The 19,946-nt window shown below is 43.9% G+C and overlaps 1 protein-coding gene across 3 annotated transcripts in view; it reads right to left on the reverse strand.

Moving 5' to 3' along the window:
- tnrc6c1 (trinucleotide repeat containing adaptor 6C1) overlaps window positions 1-19,946 on the reverse strand; it is a 37,803-nt gene that overhangs the window by 6,697 nt on the left and 11,160 nt on the right. For 2 of the 3 annotated variants that reach the window (XM_077557144.1, XM_077557146.1), the window contains exons 4-15: window positions 16,484-16,813; window positions 4,455-6,965; window positions 3,116-3,310; window positions 2,694-2,860; window positions 2,531-2,608; window positions 1,868-2,083; window positions 1,414-1,554; window positions 1,157-1,276; window positions 922-1,005; window positions 552-795; window positions 316-477; window positions 25-201 (exon numbers count right to left, since the gene is read on the reverse strand). In XM_077557144.1, the coding sequence (XP_077413270.1) occupies window positions 25-201; window positions 316-477; window positions 552-795; window positions 922-1,005; window positions 1,157-1,276; window positions 1,414-1,554; window positions 1,868-2,083; window positions 2,531-2,608; window positions 2,694-2,860; window positions 3,116-3,310; window positions 4,455-6,965; window positions 16,484-16,813 (4,425 nt within the window). Of the gene's footprint in view, window positions 1-24; window positions 202-315; window positions 478-551; window positions 796-921; window positions 1,006-1,156; window positions 1,277-1,413; window positions 1,555-1,867; window positions 2,084-2,530; window positions 2,609-2,693; window positions 2,861-3,115; window positions 3,311-4,454; window positions 6,966-8,495; window positions 8,642-16,483; window positions 16,814-19,946 lie in introns of those variants that run through there. The other variant, XM_077557145.1, reaches the window with a different exon arrangement.

The following is a 19,946-nucleotide window of genomic DNA, read 5'->3' on the forward strand; positions in this document are numbered from 1 at the left end:
TTACAGGAAGAATACGTATGATACCTGGTGGCCAGTTGATGTTTGTTCCATTGGTCATCTTGTCACTGCTACCCTTCCCCTGCCCCCAGCTGTCTGGAGGCACAAGGGGGCTGGTGGGAGACTCCGAGCTGGACATCTGGTTATAAGGGCTGTAAGAGTCATCCAGCTGAGGAGGCTTGCCAGGGGGGCCCAGGTTGGTACCTAAAATGTGGAACTGTGGGTTACCCTATAGTAGCAGTTTGCCAATGTAGCTTTTTTTAACAATAGTACAAGTCTTGTCAACGTAAAAGCGTCTCCTTATAAACTGTTCCTCACCATGTTTGCTCAGGTTGGGTTCTAAGGGGGAGGAGTTGCCAGAGAGGCTTTCCATCGAGTTGGGGTGCGTCCACTGTGACAGGCGCGATTGGGGCTGGGGTGGATCCTTCATAGACATGCCCACCTCCATGCAGTTTACATTCATGTTTGGATTCAGTCCGGCTGGGGAGAATGACACAATTGATTCCAATTCATTTCAAGGATTAGTGCAACCTCGTGCAAGTCCCATCACTCACAGAGAGAATAGGGGCTGTAAGTGTTTTGAGAAGACTGCGGCTCTTTGGTCTGTAGGTCAGGGAGGCCCGGAGCCTGGGTGTGGCCTGGAAATGAATCAAGGGTGGATTTGGTCCCGCCATGATGGAGGCCCGTGTGGGAGTGGGGAGGCTGCTGTTGTTGCTGCTGCTTCATTAGCAGAGCCTGGGCCAGCTGGCGTTGGTGCTGTTGGATCTGCTGCTGCATGTTATTGATTGTACGTGCAACCTGGAATGATCACAGTGGGAACTTTTAAAGAATGCTTTTCTCTCCCCCACCTGGGCTGTTCGCGTAGATAGCGTGAAAACATTTTAGGAATGAAGAGAGAAAAGTGAGAGTAAAGTGTGAACTTACTTGCTGCTCTTGTTGTCGAATGGGTCCAGAAACATTGCGCTGCGCCTGTAACATCTGCTGCTGAATTTGTAAACGCTGGTAAGCCTGCAAGTCAACCATATGCCCACTTTTAGTCTCATAGGGGAAAGAAAGAAAATGCACACTGGTAGAACGTGTAACATTAAATTAATATTGGTGAGTATAAAACCCACTTTAAAGGACACATGAAAAATTGAGATGATTCAGAATGACTCACCAGTTGCAGCTGGTAGAGTTGATTCAGAAGTGTCATATGTTGAGGGTTTATTGGCGAGGTTAAAAGTGCAGGATTCAGACCAATGTTTTTTGCTGCAAACTGTAAGAGCTGTGCTTGAACCTGTGGATCAATACCATCACATTAAAAAAAGAAGATTTGAAGGCATTGTGCTAATGTGTCAATGACGGTTGTGATCTTGTTACTTGAAGTCCATTGTACCCTGCTCAGTTTGTTTTCAAGCGTTTCTATGCATCTACCTGAGGGGAGAGAAACTGAGGCACTTGAGCGCGTAGACTAGGCTGAGAGGAGCCGAGAGGCGGCACTGGTGGCTGAGGAGGCGGCTGAGGCATGGCCCGGGCTTGTGCTGCTCCACCACCAAACATTCCACTCTGCATTTGCTGAACAAACAACACGTTTAACACTAACAGTTTTTTTCAAAATTCTGCTTCACTTACACCACAAGCCCGACAATGGGGTTGTAAAATTAGGCCCATATACAATTACATAGGGATAATACATTCTTATCTGAAAAAAATTAAGGAATAATCACATTTTTAACCGCAACAGGCTTCTCGTAAAACAAATGACAAGCAGTTTGTAACAGATATGTAAACACACACTACAGTGAAATATTCCAAGACAATAGAAAAAAAAATGTCAGCGGGTGGTATTTGTATTAAAAGCAAGCAGTTTTGTGGTCGACTGACTCACTTTATCCATGAAGGGCGAACGGGGATCCGTGGAGGGTTCTTTGGAGAGAAGTGGAGGTCGAGGGCAGCTCATGGGTTTGTTGATGAGCCCGTTGTAGTCGTGGCCAGCCATCCCCATCCCCCGCTTGTCCAGTTCCGTCTTCTTCTCCAGCAGGGCACTCATGGCCTGGTCCAGGTTCATGTTGTTGCTCTTTAAAGCCTCCTCTGCCGGATCCCGCTGAGGAACACATCACAAGTCAGGGAAAAATATCATACACACACACAATATTAAGGGAGATTTTTCAAATGTATACTCGACTGATAAAGGTTAAAAGGTTAAAGTAACACTGATTGTTACAGGATCCCCCACAGAAGATTGATGATTTATCAAATAAATTTTTCACAAGGTGCTTTTTATTTTGGTATATACTGTATAAATGGTTCTAACTTCTAAGTACACACAGCAGAAAATGAGGCAGGTATTTCTATACCAGACTTAAAAATTGTACTTTTGTGTCGAAAAAAAATATTGGTAATTTCTATAAACTACAAATTAAATTAATTAAAATGTAAGTTTTCTTCTTTTTATTTTATTTGACATTTTTGTATCGAAAAAATATTGAACCGTGACGCTAACGTATGAAATAGAACCGTGAATTTTGTGTATCGTTGCACCATTACTCACCGGGAAGCCCATGTCTGTCAGCTGTTTGATAAGACGATTCATGATCCAGGTATCTTCTGGCTTCCCTGGAACTTTTACCTGCAATGACAGAGCATCACAGTCAATCAATAAAACTAACAAGTACACAATTTCAGTTAGCTTGTTTCTAAATAGGTCCTCATGCCTTTTGTGGGATCTTTTTGGGCGCATTTCCCCAAGAGTTAGTGGAGGAGTTGCTCTCCTGGGAAGCCGTGCTGTTCCACATGTCTCCGTCGTCTGTATCCCACTGACCTCCGGAGAGGATCAACTCCTCACCTCCGCCTCCCCATCCATCTTGCATAGCTTTGGGGGCTGGGGATGAAGAATGAGCATTTAAAAAAAAGGCAAATGCCCTCGCTGCAGTTGGCACATTTAACGCGTCACAGTATTTGTCGGCCACTAGGGGTCAGGATAGGTTGGTGAACAATATTGTGTCCTGCTTTGCTAGAAAATACTGATGACCTTGACTCATCTTGAGAGAACTCTCCAGCAAGAACAATAACACGCAGTACACTATTTCTTTATTCTTCATGTCATTAAAAAAGTCACATTTGGTGAACAATTTACCGGGTTTGCAAGACGCAGCTGTCATAGCTGGGTTCCCTCTACTGTAGTTGTCTGGGTTGCCATCTCCCCAGCCCGTGGGGCCCTTAGTTAGTTTTCCCCAGGCAGATGTACCGTTGTCCACGTTGACTGCTGGATGTGTACTTTCCCCCCAAGAGCTTTCTGGTTTAGTGTGGGAGCTGGGTAGTTCTCCCCAGCCTGGTGTACACAGAAAGATTATAGATAGAACAGATTTTTCGTCAGGACCAAAGTGGTTGATTTTATTCCATATTCCTATTTTTTGTGTTCTGAGACACAAAAAGTCACTTAACGCCTAGTTGACACAACAAATCAATTGATCTTTTATTAATTTAGCCATGCGGGGAGCATTAAACCAGTGTTAGGCTTAACAGGATGGTTGACAAGAGGTAAGGATGGCCACTCAAGTATTGGCACAGCCTGGTCAGTCTTGGCATGATAGATGCCGTATCGCCTGCGTGGCTGTAGCAGTGCCAGGCAGAGTTTAGTGCAGGAAGAGAGCGTGACCTGAAGGCTGTTTAATTTTCAATTTGACAGACCCAAGAACCATATTGATTCAAAAAATCATTTCTTCCCTCCAATCCTTGGTAGTTTAAAACAATGATGAGCTACACATTTTAAAAACACACAGCTGGCTCAGATCGTCATGAAGTGGTTTTACATTTAGCTATTGAGAGAGCATGCAGAATAAAGAGCAAAACGGCAGGGGGCATCTGTTCCAACAGGGTTGATCTCGGGACTTTCTTCAACTACTGACAAATGGCAGCCACATATAATCACACACTTCCGATATCACTCTCAACCTGTTTGTGGCGATTTTCATTTTTCACAGGGCACCATTCTTGTACTTTCTTTGGTTACCCTTAAGGTTAGCGAGGCAGACATGCCAAACAGATATGCCTGATATTGTGTAATGTGATGAGCCTCAATGAGAGATTGGACTGCACTGCTTATCTCATTTGGATAGTTAATTAGATGTAAATCCAAAAAGGGCAAGCGAGGTCAAGATATTACCTTTAAGTACATCAACAGCTTGGAGCTTAACAGTGGACTGCCCTAACTAACTGACCAGCTTCTGCAGTTGACACATCTACTTTAAATAGATAATTAAAAGAGCATCTGGGAAAAATTATAACAAATAAATCAATGTTTGATCAGTAATATGTGTATTGATGGAGAATAGTAATGTTATGTTTTTATTATTTGTCTGTGCTTCATTGTTCTTTAAAAGTTTTTGAACCATACATTTGGTTAGGAAAACAGAATGGGAGTTATTTCGACAAACTTCACCTATCTATACACTAAATCATTAATGCCATCTTACCTTGAGCCATCATGGGGCCCCTGTTGTGCGATGTCCCCGACTGGTGCTGCGAAACAGGATCCAAGGGTCCGCTGGTGGGTCCTGGGTTTTGGGAATTTTGGACATGATTCTGTAAAGGTGCATGTGGTCCTTGATAAGGGTGATTGTGAGAGTGGGGATGACTGCTGTTTGGGCCTATGGGGTTATTGCCTCCAGTAGTAGCTTTAGCTTGGGACATTCCTGGATTGTTTCTGTCCCACAGGTTGACAGATTTATTATAGGTACCTGGATCACCCCAGGCGGATGTCCCATCATCTATCTCCATCTTGCGTCGGATTGAGGGTGGAGACGGCTCTTGCCACCCTGTAGGTTCAGCAGAGGATTCCTGCTTACTGCCAGTCCAGCCCTGCTTGACAGAACCTGAGCCACTCCAAGAGCCGATACCTCCTCCAATGTTACCACTGGGTCCATCCTGAGATTTGCCTACCCAGCCCTGGGGAGGGCCACTGGGCCGCGGACTAGCAGGCTCTCCCCAGTTCGCTTTGCCTCCAGTACCTGACATCCCTTGCCCCGATGAAGACATTCCCCAGCCTCGAGGAGTTTCCTTCCAGCCCCCTGCCTCTCCCTCCCAGGCAGAGTTGGGAAGATTCTTTTTTCTCTCTTCAGGTTCTCCCCAGTCATTTGCGGAGTTGCTCACTCCACTATTGGCCCAGCTGTGGGATGCTTTAGGTTGCTCTCCCCAGTTCTGGCTTGTTGGCTTGCTGTGAGAATCCTCCCACCCTGTTGACCTCTCTTCTCCCCAAGACTGACCACTATTCTTCGGGAGAGTGGAGGTGGGAACTCCTTTTGATAGATTTCCCCAGCCACCTGGACCACTTGGGGGCTTAATGGTGTTGGGTTGATCTCCCCAGCCAGAGCTGGGCTGTTTGCTAGCAGCTATATTTCCTCCCCAACTTGAAGCTCCCTGAGAAGCAGGCACCTCGTTTTTGCTCCCAGTGTCAGTTCTTTGCGGGAGACCCATGTTAGTATTGGAAGGCCCCTGGGAATCACTAGGACCAGTTTGAGAGTCCCAGGATTCAGTGGCAATGTCATTCTTGGTTTTAGTATTGTCCATGTCCCACGACGTATGCTGTCGAACAGGGGTCTGTCCCCATCCTGTATTACATAACACCCTGGGGTCAAGATCCTGGGCAGGCAACGGAGGAGCAGGGGTATCTCTGGATGAATGATGTTTGGAGCTGGGATGTCCTTCCATGCTGTCACTGCTTCCTTCACTGGCAGCAGTTGTGTTCACAGCTCTGTTCCAAGAACTAGTTTGTGTGTCCTGGGAAGGAGAGCTGGGGCGATCCCAGCCTCCCTGGGCATCTTCGGTTTGCTTCTTGCCCCAGTCTCCGCTGGACTGTTCACCCCAGCCTCCAGGATTTCCTGACCCACTTCCACTCTGGCCCCAGCCAGATTCCCAGCCAGACAACTCTTTAGATGACGGTGCCTTGGAGTCGCCATCAATTCCCCATGCAGAAGTATTCTCTTCTCCATTGACCTGCTTGGCCCCGGACGACTGCTGACCCATTGCACCCAGGCCTGCAGATGCATTGCCCCAACTAGGCAAGTGGTGGGTGGGACTAGGTTGTTCCTGCTTATTAATGTGATTTGGTCCATCAGTTTTAAGGTTCTGAGGTTCTGAACTGAAAGACACATTCGTGGATGGGGAAGGGTGTGACTCTGATGCATCAGAAGTCATTATGCTACCCCAGGCACTGCCAATACCCGAGGAGTTACTGTTAGTGTTGGCTCCAGTATAGGTGCTGGTCTGGGAGGAGGGGGGGCCAGTAGGATTACAGAAGTTTGGTGTAGATTGAGGGGGTGAAATAATGTTGGCTCCCCCTGAGCTGCCTGCCCCTGCTGCACACGCATCATGGCCCAACACAGGCCACGCGGATGGATTAGCATTAGGGTTCAAGTTCAAGTTACAGTTGGTGCTGGAGGATGATGAAGAGCCCCAACCTCTGCTGCTCCCCCCTCCCACTGGACTGTCAGTTTTCCCTTCATTGCCCACGGAGGACTGAGACGGTCCAGACCCAGAGCCCCAGCGATTGGATGCAACCTGGCTTGAGTGCATGTTGGTTCCAGTATGATTGGCAGGGCTGAGTCCAGTGTTCGTCTTACTGCTTAGGTGGTTGACAGGGAAGTGGCCTGTCTGGCTATTGGCCCCTGTGGCCATACTTGTATTACAACACCAACCAGTATTATTACTAGTAATACTACTACCGTTACTACTGGTACTACAAGTGCTACTGCTGCTGCTGGTCAAGTGACCAGGGTCAGTCTCCAAAGAGCATCTTCCTTGAGGGGCCTTGTTCTGGCTAAGAGTAATAGAAGGCCAAGCCTCTGTGTCCTTCTGGTCAATGATCAGTTGATCACTGCAACTTGTATTAGTGGAAGTTGTAGCACTTGTGGCACTCCTGTCTCCTGGCAGGTGTCCCCAAAGGGGATTATCATACTGGGCTCCCTGGCTGCTCTGTGGGGGCAGTTCTGTATAGAAGGAAATAAACAGAACACAAAAAAAATGTGCATCAGAAAGCTGGCTGAGAAGGGGTTTCAAATTACGTACGTCATCACACCCACATATAACCTGTAATACCATGGCAACGCAACGAGCCCACTTCTATTCTTTATCACAAGTCCTTCGACAGAAAAACACGAACCATTATACAGAAGCATTGACAGCTAAACTCATATTCCCTATTGTTCACATATTGCTTGCATCACACACAGCTTTCAAATGTTTTGAAACAAATTGAAGAATGTCAATGTTCTGTAATATACAATATACGTTTAACCAAATCACATTAAAACATCTGATTAATTGGCTGTTTTTCTTTTTTTGTCAATTCCAGCTGCAATTATGTTTCCCCCAAACCGACGCAGTTTTTTGTTTAATTTTTAAAACATGACTGTTTTGTTTTGGCAAACTCAAGATGAGTTAATGGTTGTCTATGAAACAGAAATGTCAATAAAAAACAGCTTCATGGTGCTTTACACAATGTTTCAATGTATTTGTACGTTAGACTTATAGTACGACTTGAAAGTATATTTGCATTTAAGTTCATTTTGCAAACACTTATCGGCTTACTTATCGGCTTACTTATCGATTATCGACATTGGCAATTTCTTAATTACTGGTATTGGTTTATTCGTATTGGTTGAAAATAGCATTATCATGCATTCCTAATAGATGGTAAATAGTTTCTGTATTATGATTATCACAGAAATGATCAGCAGCACTAGCCAGAAAACTGTGACATCTTTAACCTGTTTTCACCAGCAAAGCAGTCACAGTTATGACCTCAGATTGGCATAACATGACTTGTCTGTATGCTCACACGCACACAAGCGCCTCCATTTGCCTGTACAAGTGCTCTGACAACTCTAAGTAATACCTGTACAGTATGATTTTCTCTTGGAGCGCTTCCATTACACATTGATACAAAAATAAATCTGGTCTGTGCATTGGTCACCCTGATGCCACATCATCATTCATTTCTTCTGTGGCTGTTGCAACTGTTTACATGTGCCCTGTAAGAGTTAAGCTTGCATGCAAAGACTAGCTTCCATGGCAATACGTATGAAGCAATCGCATTGCACTGCGCATTTGCCTTTAATACCATTCTTACTTTTTAACGCTTGCAAACTTAAGTAGGGGGAGAGAAAGCAGCATGTGAGCGAGGGGAAAAGAGGGCACTGTGTTTCTGACACACACAGCGCACAGTATTTCTGTAGCGTCACTCCACTGAGAGGAGCAGGACCGCCATTTTCTCAGTCCTGAATTTGAGCCAAAAAGGGCTCTGAGCTACCGTCTCTGTCTGCACTGTGTAAAAGCATGCATGCCTCACTCGCTATAACATCCGCAAAGCACAACTCTCTCGCACGTGCCCACAATGCACTGCCGCTGCAGCTGCAGCTTTAAAGTACGTATACATGAGCCACAAAAATAACTACACAGAAGGAGCATTTAGGAAGGAAAAGGAAAAGCGAGGGATCCGCCACGACGCGACAAAATACCTGTGGAGAGGTGCCTCCCGACCATCGTGCAAGGGACTAGGTTTTGTGCGACACAGGGACCATCCTTGTCTCAATATGTCTGCTTGCCTCACCAAGCCTCTGAGGCTCCTCTCTGAAATGCTGCCAAGAAGTTGCACTGCTCTTGCGAGGCATGAGACAACCCCCCTCTCCCTTCTCCCTCCCTACCTACTGCTTCTCTCCCTTCCTTCCTCACCCCCACATGCTCCGTCCCTCCCACCAACATTGCTTTGGCTGGGTCTCGCCGCATCTATCTATTGCCCCCCCCCCCCCCCCCCGGCTTTATTTATATCATGCTCTATTCCTATCCCGACGACGGATACGCTCCCTCGCTGGAAATGTAAGCCCTAAAAGAAGGCAGGCTGGGGGAGGGGACGGCACAGCTGAAGTAATGTGGAACAGTATTGTTGGTAGGTGGCGGATAGACCACTAAGAGCGAGGCACTTATACACGCAAATGGCATGAGGTAAAACAAAAAGCGGGCTCTTCTCGACACAGCCTTGGATCTTTTAACCTTTCACTAAATGGCCCCAAATATTTAGCTAAGAGCACTCTCTCCATGTGCAATTAGCACAGCAACACACAATTGAAAACCTCTTAGCAGAATCAAGCAAAAAGAATGCAGCATCCAAGACAGGGCATTACGTCATGATGACAAATGTCTGTTCTGAATTAATGTAGGCCAGCCAATGTTGCAGTTATAGCAACTCCAAAGACATGAAATGAGCAAATTCATAAGGATCTGGATTGAAATTTGGCCCTGGAAACATGTCAAGGGACAGCAGAGCAACACAACAGAGGATGACGTGCTTGTCAATTAATAGACAGTATGGAGGCAACAGGAGAAGCAGGGGCTGAAGGCTTGGCAACAGAAAAAAAATGGCAGCAGCTCCCCGGATCAAGGCTGGCATTGTGCACTAGTGATACCAGTGCCCACGCACCACAACACAATACGTCAATGTTTGGTGGAAAACAGGGCTGCTATGCTGGAGGTTCTGCCCACTGAACCTCATGATTGTGAGGATGTAACACATGGGAGAGTCCGTGCTGTGAGTAACATTCAGTAAACGCACTGCAAGTACTGTGAATCTACAGTTTGCATGTATACAAACACCGTAGCTCAGATCAGCAGGAATGACTGTTTACATTTAAATAGGCAATCTTTGACGTAATCTGTTTTTCTATTATTTAAAAAATGGTCAATGGTAGGGGTTTATGTTCATAAATAATCAAATTTGAATCTTGATTTTGGCTGACACGATTAAATTAACCTGATTGTCAATGTTGACTTACATTAAAAATGTGGGCTGTACTGAATATCTAATCATGCACTCTCAACCGGTTGTCAACCAACCACCAGGGGGCAAACACATGGTTAAGGCTTGATTAAGCTGCCTAAATAACAAACCAGCACACCCTGCAGCAAGAGCATAAAATCACTGTGAACCGATGAGAGCGAGTCATGTCAAGAAAAAGTATAGCTAAAATTGGAGACGAGGAAGTGTGTGCCTCGAAAGCGCTCAACATCTGCTGTCTGGACTTTGTAATTGCATTTCATGTAGTTCGCACTGTACATTAAAAATCCTTGGGTAAAGTTTAGAAATGATTCCTTTTTCAAGTTTAATTTTGAAAACTTGACAATTTGTTAAACAGTAGTGCAATAAATAAATAAATCATGTTTTCCCTAACATGAATAATTGTGATTATAATTACAATATTGATCAAAGTAAACATGACTATCATTTTGGCCATAATGGTGCAGCCCAAGTCTGTGGTGTCTGGTGGAATCAGATCAATAGCAAAGACAGAAAATGAAGTCTGGGAGATGCTTTAATGTTGAGTGATGGAAGAAGGAAGTAATCTAGCAGGGATGTGTGGGCCTCAGCTGGACTGATCCCGGCTTAATGAAGTCCCCCAGGGGCACACAGAGCGAATGGTTTGGAGCTGACCGTGCACGTTGTGTGTATGTGCCAGTAGAATGAGACATCAGACAAATACAAACGCACCTTTGCAAAAAAAAATGTTTTCAAATGGTTTCAATCTTATTATAATTATTATAACTTGTCGAAGGAAATCCCCAAGAATTCAAGAGTCTGCTTGCTTAATTCCGGTTGGATTATGTATGAATACAGTGGTAGAACTCACTTCAAACAAAATGTTCTGGAAAAATCTCCCAAAAGTCAAACAAAACAGTCCAAACCATCATGCGTTTAAATGCTCTCATAAATAGACCTATCAGACATGACACCAATTCCAGCAATACCTACTACTGTATAAGGCTCTGCAAAACCTTCAGGTTCTATATGATTATGTGTGTGTCTGGTGTCGCCAAAGGGTAAGTAATACAATATTGATGTTTTATCCGTGTTGAACTTCTCTTAATACTTGTATGACAATTAAAATGTTAGACAGACCTTAGTCAGCGTCACTGAATGAAATGTATTGTTCATCTTTGTGATGTTTGATCACAAATTCAACATAATTGCATGTTATGCTTTAGCAGTAGTGTCATTATTGACCCTAACGGTGCACTTAGTTTGGCAAGTGCAATAATGAGCGTCTGCAAAGATTTTAACTTGTAAACTGCTACAGTACCCAATGACATTAACTGTAAATTACGGATTACATTAATTAATGCAAGGCAACACATCTAGCATTTGTTAAATAAAAACAACTTGCAGCTATTTTGACCTTGGTAAAGAATATTATGTATGTGATTTTTATAGTGTGGATTGCAGGGTGAAAGGTATATTAACTTTTCTGTAGTTCTTCTATTGCATACTTAAATAAACTATTAGATAAATGAGATCAGTGAAATGTAGGTGAATGTATTCACGTTATAACCATTTTTGTATCTATAAACTAACTAACTCTAATGGAATAATTAAATAACATTTTATGGAAGGTGACTAATCTTAAGCAGAAGCAAAGAACATTATTTGTGTTACAAACGTTAAACCTCGGTGAAATCTGAATCTGCTGTGTGAGGTAACGATCCAAGCAGGCTCTGTGGCTGCTATGTCAAAACATTATGACCACACAACATATCACACTTGCCTAGCTGTTTTTTGTCTAACAGCAGTACAGGCATTTTGTTCTCTGAAATGTAATTCATGCAAAAATGAATAGCTCAATGACAAATTATTGGGGGAGGGTCGGGGAGAGGCTTGCATTTTTCCAAAGTTCACATGCATGTTGTCATGTTTTCCGCTTTTCCCCTCCTCCCCTGAAAGGATAAACCAGGTCAAGGGCTTCCTCCAACATGCCAGTCTTAAAATAGCTCACTCTCACACGCCTCCTCTTCTTGAAAGAGCCTTGGGATACAGAGTGCAAGCCAAGCGAATGGCAACACAGCGAGACCGTTAGAATAATGGGAAAGCTGACAGACATACATGTAGTGCGGACTAATCCTGTCTGCCCCGGGCCAGCTACATGCTATGTGTTGTGACGATGTTTGTTAAGGCGGAGGCGCCTGAACACATGCAACGCTCTGTAACAAATTGTGGCTAACCAAACTGATACAAAACATGAAGCACCAGAGATTTGTCTTTAATGCAGAGTCGATGCTTAATCACATTAGAAGAACCCTAAAAGGGAATCCCCAAAGCTCTAACGTCATCAGTAAAGCATATCAACTCAATCCTTCATGCACACACTCTTCTTCATTTGAGAAAGCTATTTTGGTTTATGTCAACCTCTATTATGCGCAGCAAAAGCATAGCTTGTTATTTTAACAAGCGTGGTCAGAAATACACGGAAGCGCGGCCCATTTATAGTCAAGACCGTAGCTGACAATATGTGGACACATGGACATACCAGCCAAGATACTCAGTCTTTCCTTCTTTTTTTTGTTTTGTTTTAAAAAGAGTCAGCATATGACTTGAAAATGTAAAAAGGGGTGAGGTGTGGTTGAGTGAGGGTAAAAAAAAGGATAAACAAGAGTGAATGAGCCTTGAGTGCATAACAAAATATGAATAAATAAAAGCAAGGAATACGCTGCTAGGTTAGGCCATCTTGCAAAAATAGAGTAGGACAAAGTATATTGCCGGTGACAATAATCCAAGGAATAATTTTATATTCTATAATTTTACACAAAACTGAAGATAAATTGTGGATTTACACACACAAGATAATAGATATCCCCAAATGAAATGTAAAGGGCAATAACCGTACTGATGTATAGCCTGAAAAAATTTAACATTTTCAGGGCGAAAGATTGACTTCTAGACATACGAACATAAGCACACCTTAGAGGTGTACTCTTTAGTGATGCACCGAATATTCGGCCATCAAAAATTTTCGGCCTAAATGTAATTAAAGCCGAAAGAATACGGCCGAATATAAAAACCGCTGCGAGCAAGCGTCTGTTTGAATAAAACAGCGAACGCGGGTGTGAGTGTCCGCCTTTTCACCGGTCGGTCGCAGCAGCTCCCGGGATCATTGCGCACACCGGAGTAGCACCACCATTTAAGTGGGTCAAAAAAAAAGACAGAACTGCCGTGTACTGTAGTACAGGTGAGCCACTCTTTCTCCCGCAGCACCTTCCTCCCCTTTTTTTCTTATAAGAGCCCCTCGAACGCTTCCACTTTTTCACCGACATCCTGGTGGCTGTGCTAAATACTTTAGCTAATACTAGCACTATTGCTATCAACAGTCTTTAACACAAAAACACTTACCGCTATCTCTGGGTGGCGGCAGACCTGTAGAGGACGCTGTGTGTGACTTTGCAGTCCGTTCCCGAAGTCGATTGGCTGGTGCGAACAAATGTATCTATTTATTTTTAAACGTTGGCGAATATGTGAATGTGCCGATTTTAAGTGCGTCGCACCTTGTCCCGCCGCACGCATCCGTCCCCGCCTGTGCGAACTACATTGACAATAAGGTGCAATTGCACCGCCAGAAAATGCTCAACCCTCGTTTGGTGTTTAATGTACCATTAGCCAACATGTCTGCAGTGTGGGCACATTTAAATTTATATTATGCTTAGTTAAAATGCCAGTGCTAAATATTTTTTTTTATAATAATATAATAATTTTAATTAACTCTTTGACTGCCAAAAACGTTAAATAACGTTTAGTAAAATCCTATGGAGGAGTGCCAAAGACGTTAAAAGACGTTTGTTTCAAAACAGAGGTGAAACTAACCATTTTCTATTGTTGATTACTGAAAAACGGAATAAGGTAGAAACAAACTATTTTTTTTCTGATGAAAGATGAGAGTCCAATCTTTCATTTGGTAGTATGTGTGTTTCCATAGTCCAAACACATAATTTTCTGTGGACCTTGAAAGATCAGTCAAAAATGCTTAAATCGGCTGGCACCCACGGCATCCCTTTTCTGAAAATGTCTGGCAGTCAAAGAGTTAATTATAATAAATGCAATGATAGTAGAAATTGGCATAATTTTTTTCCGGCGTAAACCACGTTCTATGGTTATAACTAGGCATATTCCAATTACCGACTGGGCCAATTATGGGCGCAGATAATTAAAACTCAGTTTTGTGTTCTGTGATTAGATAAGTGACCAGTTTAGGGTGTACTAGGGCTGGGTATTGCAAACAGCCAAATGATACAATACGTATCACAATACAGGGGTCACGACGATACACGTGTACCCTAAACGAGGCACGGCAGTTAATGTGGCTCCCCTCCCCAGTTAGATCTCAAAAGACTTCGTTTTCAACTCCGCTATATGGACTGCAGTGATAAAAAAATAAATTCCAGCCTTTGGAGATGTTCCCAAACCTTTAGTCATACTTGATCCTTTTACTGTTGCGCTACTACTAACATTCCCTGCTAGTGGCACATCGGCGTGATGTTAGGTTATGTGAAAATGACTTGCAGTGTTTGCCTTTCATTCAGCAATGTTTGCATACAGCATGACACGTTCTACTGTTAGCAGTGCTACAAGTAAACCGTCAGCGCTGGGCCTGGTCAAAATGTGTGCGTACTGCACAGCAAGGAGCAGTTTTCAGAGACGCTCCAGGAAACATTATTAATAAACGTGCATTATCGATTCTGGTACCTCCATATCGATATGTGTATTATAAAGAGGCCCACAACACTATATTGCCGTATCAATTTTTTGAACACACCCCAAGGATGTACTCTGAAATCTTATCCAATGGCAGCGGGGATAGGCTCCAGCCCACCCGTGATCCTAGTGAGGATAAGCAGTTTGGAGAGTGAATGAATGACCTTTCAAGAGATGCTGCTGAGCCTGGAAACTCCCTGCACTTTTTTGTTTGAAATTAAAAGCTAAGTGAAACATTAACATTTGAGTTCAATTGAAATGTTGTTAACTGCATAAAGCTTTCGGGAGCTGATTATTTATTTAAGCTTTCATTTAACTTTCTAAGACGTGCTGTTTGCCTGGCAGAGCCCTGCACTTTTGTTATAAATTTAAAAATGAAGCCTATTGCACAAGATAAGACAAAAAAAACTTTGTGTACACATTTCTTAAATCAAATTTTCAAAACAGCAAATATCACATTACCTAAAATTGTGGCCACTGGATGAATACACTTCATGCTCCATTCCATCTGTAAAGCTCAGGTTTAAGCTGGAGTTTAAGAGAAAGAGCTGCTCTCTATAGTGTGGTGCACTGGATCTACTAGATAATTTGAACACTGACCCGAAAAGAATTAGGGGAAAAAAACAAAAACAAAAACAAAATAATGATCTGATAACCGCTCTGGCATGAAGAGTGTTCTTGCTGGACAACAAGTCAAAATTTTTACGCAGCCAGGCTATGCATGTGCATTCTGGGTTGCATTAAGGAAGTAAAACAGAACAATCTGAATGAAAGATGAGGAGGTACGTTCAAAGACAGACCAGAGGACCATATTCTGCGTTGATTTTCTTCCTTTCACGCAACAGTGATCTGACCAGTTAGCAGAATAAACGCTCTCAAATGGTTTGGAGCAACACATTTTGCTTCACTTGGATTTTTCCTCCCCCCCATCTCGTTGAAACAGGACATCAGTATGCACTCAACTCTTAATCATTCAATTGAATGCTGTACCAAAACATTGAGGACTCCATGTTAACCGGTTCATCAACTCATTATGGAACACAAACTATAAAGAACATGACTAGAATGTTTCCATACGGTATATACAAATGAATTACTGGCTGCATCTTCAGTGAGGCGAGGCATTCCTCTGTCTTCATTTCCACATGTAATCAGCCACTCCACACTGACACAGAGAGTGAAAGGAGAACCGGGGAGGCCTATCGAAGAGGGGAGGAGAGAAGCAGTAGCTTTTACCGTAAGCCATGAGTCACTCCAGCCCACAGCACTGGACCTCTGCCACGCTCATTCGCTCGCTCCACCAATCTTTCGCTTCCTTTGGCTTTCTAGTGATGCCAAGCCAGGCCCACTGAGGTGTCCAGCCAACTAGCTAGCTCCGTATAACTCCTTCCCCCCAAAACAGGAAATAGTCAGCAAAGCTCAGCAAAGTGTAGGAGGAGGATGAGGAGGAGGGGATCGAAAGATGTGGGATAACCGTCTCATTGCCATGGAGATGGAGCTGCATTCAAATCATGCTCTTTAAAGCCTTGACAGAAAATGCTTGCAAATCCGCTTCATTGGGATATGCAGACACTCCGGAAGGAAAACACACAAACACGTACTGTTACGCCAGCTGTGTTTACTCTGCCTTCTCTTCCTCTGGATTCCTTGATTCCCATTTCTAATTCCCAGCCAGACAGACTGAAAACAAACAGCAGTCGGACACTTCACTTCACATTGTACTACTCACCGCTCATACGGCCAGCTCGTGTATTGGAGCTCAATACAGTGAAAGCTCCACTACACCGAAAGTAGTCAAATTTGGAACTTGTACTTGTTCTAAGTGGACCCTTTTACAGCTATTACATCTGTGTTACTGTGAATGCACAATTACTTTCAACTTGCCTGAAACACCATGAGTGTGCAATAAGAACTTGCCAAAAGAGCGTCTCTACTGACCTGCAGGCAGGTTTGTTGAGGAGGAATCAGGCTGGCTGGCTACTGCTGCAGGCTCAGTGGCGGTGGGACGTCCCTTGGCGGTGAGCGTTAGGGTCCCAAAGGGGAGTGGCTGGCCCCTCTTCAGCAGCTGCTTGTGCTCCTGCTGACGGAAGCGCGGCGGCACCTCTCTGGCTAGGTGGCGCTGCTGGAGCGGCGTGTGTGAGGTGGTCTGAGGCTGGCCTCCGCTGGGGGCATGCTTGCCATCGCCACTGCTCGGGGGTACGGACGGGGTGATGCCAGGGTTGGCAGGGGGGAGAGGAGGGATGGGGTCAAACTTGGCAGAGTCTGGCACTGTTCATGAAATGGTAGGAGAGAAAAATCAGAAATGCAGGAGTTAGGCCCATGAAGAATAGACAGGAACTGTTGGTGACCACTATTGAGCATCCATTTCCAGTTTGTGGGTGAGCTGTAAACTAGTACCCCAGAGCAAGAGACGGAATATACCCTGCACTAGTCATAGTCAAGCTCAGGGCTCAACACACATTCATACCTTGGAAAATTTGGTCTTCAATTAACCTAATATGCATGTTATTGGAATGTGTGAGGAAACGGAATAATGCCGGAGAGAACATACAATATCCACAAAAAGAGCACCTGAGGAGGGATTCAAACCCAGTCAGAATCTCTTTATTGTGAGGCAGACGTGCTAACCACCACTGACAAGTTATACTGTCTATTATATTATATCTGTTTAAATCTTTCATCATATTGTACTGTAGATGTAATCCAAAAACTATACCACAAACCCCTAATACACAACAATTCCACCACCACTGTTTAGCTTACAACAGCTTTTATCTTCTACTGCCGTTTATAAAAGTCATGGTCACTTTAAGATGAGAGCGCCATGTCGTTGAATAACTAGTAATTTCAGAGATGGCTACAAGTGCACAAGAATCAGTCACCGCAGGATGCAGTCCCTCTAAACACATGGCTGCTTTTGGAGAAGCCAGAGGACTGTAATAATGTTGCAGTACTTCTGTCATAGTCATTCAAATTGAGGCATCACTTTTTCGAGAAGAACCATTTTGCTTAGTTAGAGATCAGACAAGATGAAGCAGTTTCAAGATTCTTAAAATGAACTAGAAAGCTCTGCTTAGTTTGAGGCAGGTTATGTCCCCTCTTTGATTATTAACTGCTGCTGAAGTCCAACTAACTTGAGTTACTGTACCGAAGCAACAGAGCACATGTAAATTACCCCCCCCCCCAAAAAAAAAGTCTTTGAAATGTGGCATGTATCATTCAGAAAGCAGACCTGCCGAGGCTTCCTATTTATTTATTTATTTTAAATCAACAGGCTACTTCTTGATTTATGGAATATGACAGACCAACAATGCCGTTACGATTCTGGAGGTGGAAAGTGTCTTGATACCAGAATGCCTCAAACATTGAAATTCAATTCCTGGATCCGGCTTATCCAGATAATCAATTAGGCTTGGGCCGATATTACATTCTGACAGTACATAACCATGAGCTAAAATATTGCGCTATCATGGTAATAAAATTTCAGCTCTAAAATGACTTTTCGAAAGATTTGGATGAATAAAAACAATTTTCAATAAATAAATTAATGTTAACATTTTTTGTCTGTTTTAATTCTTTAGTCACAATGGCCCATCAATCATCAGCTACTTTTTGAACAGACCAGTGGGCTATTCATTGTGTCCTGGGGCTAACTAGCACCCGCAGGCACCGACTTTCTTTCTTTCTTTTTTTTCCCCTTAGGACAATGAACAGTAATCAGAGCAACACACAGTGTTTACAGTGTCTGTTTCACTCCCTCCTCCATGCAAAACTGCTCTTTGCTCGTCAAAATTAGGGAAAAACAGTTAATTGGGGCAATTAAAAGAGGGGTCTTATTTACTCAACTCTGCAAACAGCCCAGTATATTGTGCCCTGCTTAGTTAGCCATTCCCTCAAAAAAGAGAAGAGGGCGCTTATTAAATCCTTGACTTTTTTAAAGCCACGGTAAACCATCAAATCAGGAATTGTCCCATACTATACGTAACAAAATCTAAAAGCATCATCCATGGTCTGCATAGTTTTTTACTGTATTATTTAACTGCTGTCAAATAGGTCATTGAAACAACATAACTACTTTTGCACTGAACTATGCAGACTAAACACAAACTACGAAGCGTGTGTGTGTTTGTGTGTGAGGTGTTAACATTCTGTGCATTATGTGGGACTCCTGTTTTATCATTGCAACAATTAAACAGTTAAGTGTTAAGTTCTTCTGAGTAGAGGTAGAAGGTCAGGAGGTCCCCCCCCCACCCCGAGGTCAAATAGGATTATCTTCTCACGGGTCACAGAGTGGCTGCTGGGTCAGATGCATTATGGGCATTGAGCACAGTGGATAATCGCCTCTGAGCATGTATCATTACATAATGTGGACACTGGTAAACTAGAATGTAAACAGGAAGTAATAAACAAGCCTGTAGCGTCCACATACTGCACAAGGAGATTACTGGATGTAAACTGAGCCAACGGGACGCTAACCCCCCACCCCCCCAGCTTTCTTCGTAGTGATAAACAACAGGAGTAAAATAAACGCTTTGAAATGAGCAAGGAAGAGCGACGCTCTGCCATTGGCTCAGCTTCCAAGTGTGCGCATTGAAGCAATGAATAACTCACACACACACATCCACCCAGGCCAGCCCCAACGCACACACAAAAACAAAGCGTTATGCAACGCTGAGGCCCACACTGAGGGGAGGACAGGATGCCGTCGTAGAGCCTACAGCCAGCCGCTAGTTAATACAGTCGGACGTGTTTGCGCACATACGCCATCCAGTCTTGCATTTTGTTCGACGCATGTGCATTTCTGTCATGTCAGTTGGTGCCCTCCCCCTGTGGGCTATAACCTGGGAATGATCTGGTTTCCTCTGCATCTGTCTGCTCAGAGATCAGAGGCTGAAGCTTCTAATCAGATGTCATTGCTTGCACTGCCTTGCCTCTTTGTGCCTCATCCCACCTGACCGCCTGCACCCCTCTCCTTCATTCACTATTTACAGGCTCTCGTCACTATTATTGTAACTGTACAGAATGCGAGACGGGTTACTGACTTTAAAGAGGCAATTCCTCGTAAAAGCTCTGTTTAATAACAGTTATGGAGGCAATTTTTACACCGTTGGGACTCTGACGTGTGACGTCGTTTCTTCTGGGAGCTTTGGGGGAAGGGGAAAGTGGGGCCAGCTGCTCTCTCAGCCAATCAGAGAGGAGAGATAAATCGAGTGAAAGCAAGAGGGTGGGAGTAAGTGCGAAAGAGAGAGCAGATCCACAGGAATGGAGAGAACGAGGTACAGCAAGCGATGAAGAGAATGGTTTGTGTTCAAGACTCCACCCCTTTGCGAACGCCACTGTGAGCTCCAGTCTCGCTGCCGGAAACCAGCTTAGGTTGAAAATCCGCTTACAATTAGAACAT

Source organism: Vanacampus margaritifer, chromosome 2 (assembly GCF_051991255.1).
Source record: "Vanacampus margaritifer isolate UIUO_Vmar chromosome 2, RoL_Vmar_1.0, whole genome shotgun sequence".
In the NCBI taxonomy this organism is placed as follows: Eukaryota; Metazoa; Chordata; class Actinopteri; order Syngnathiformes; family Syngnathidae; genus Vanacampus; species Vanacampus margaritifer.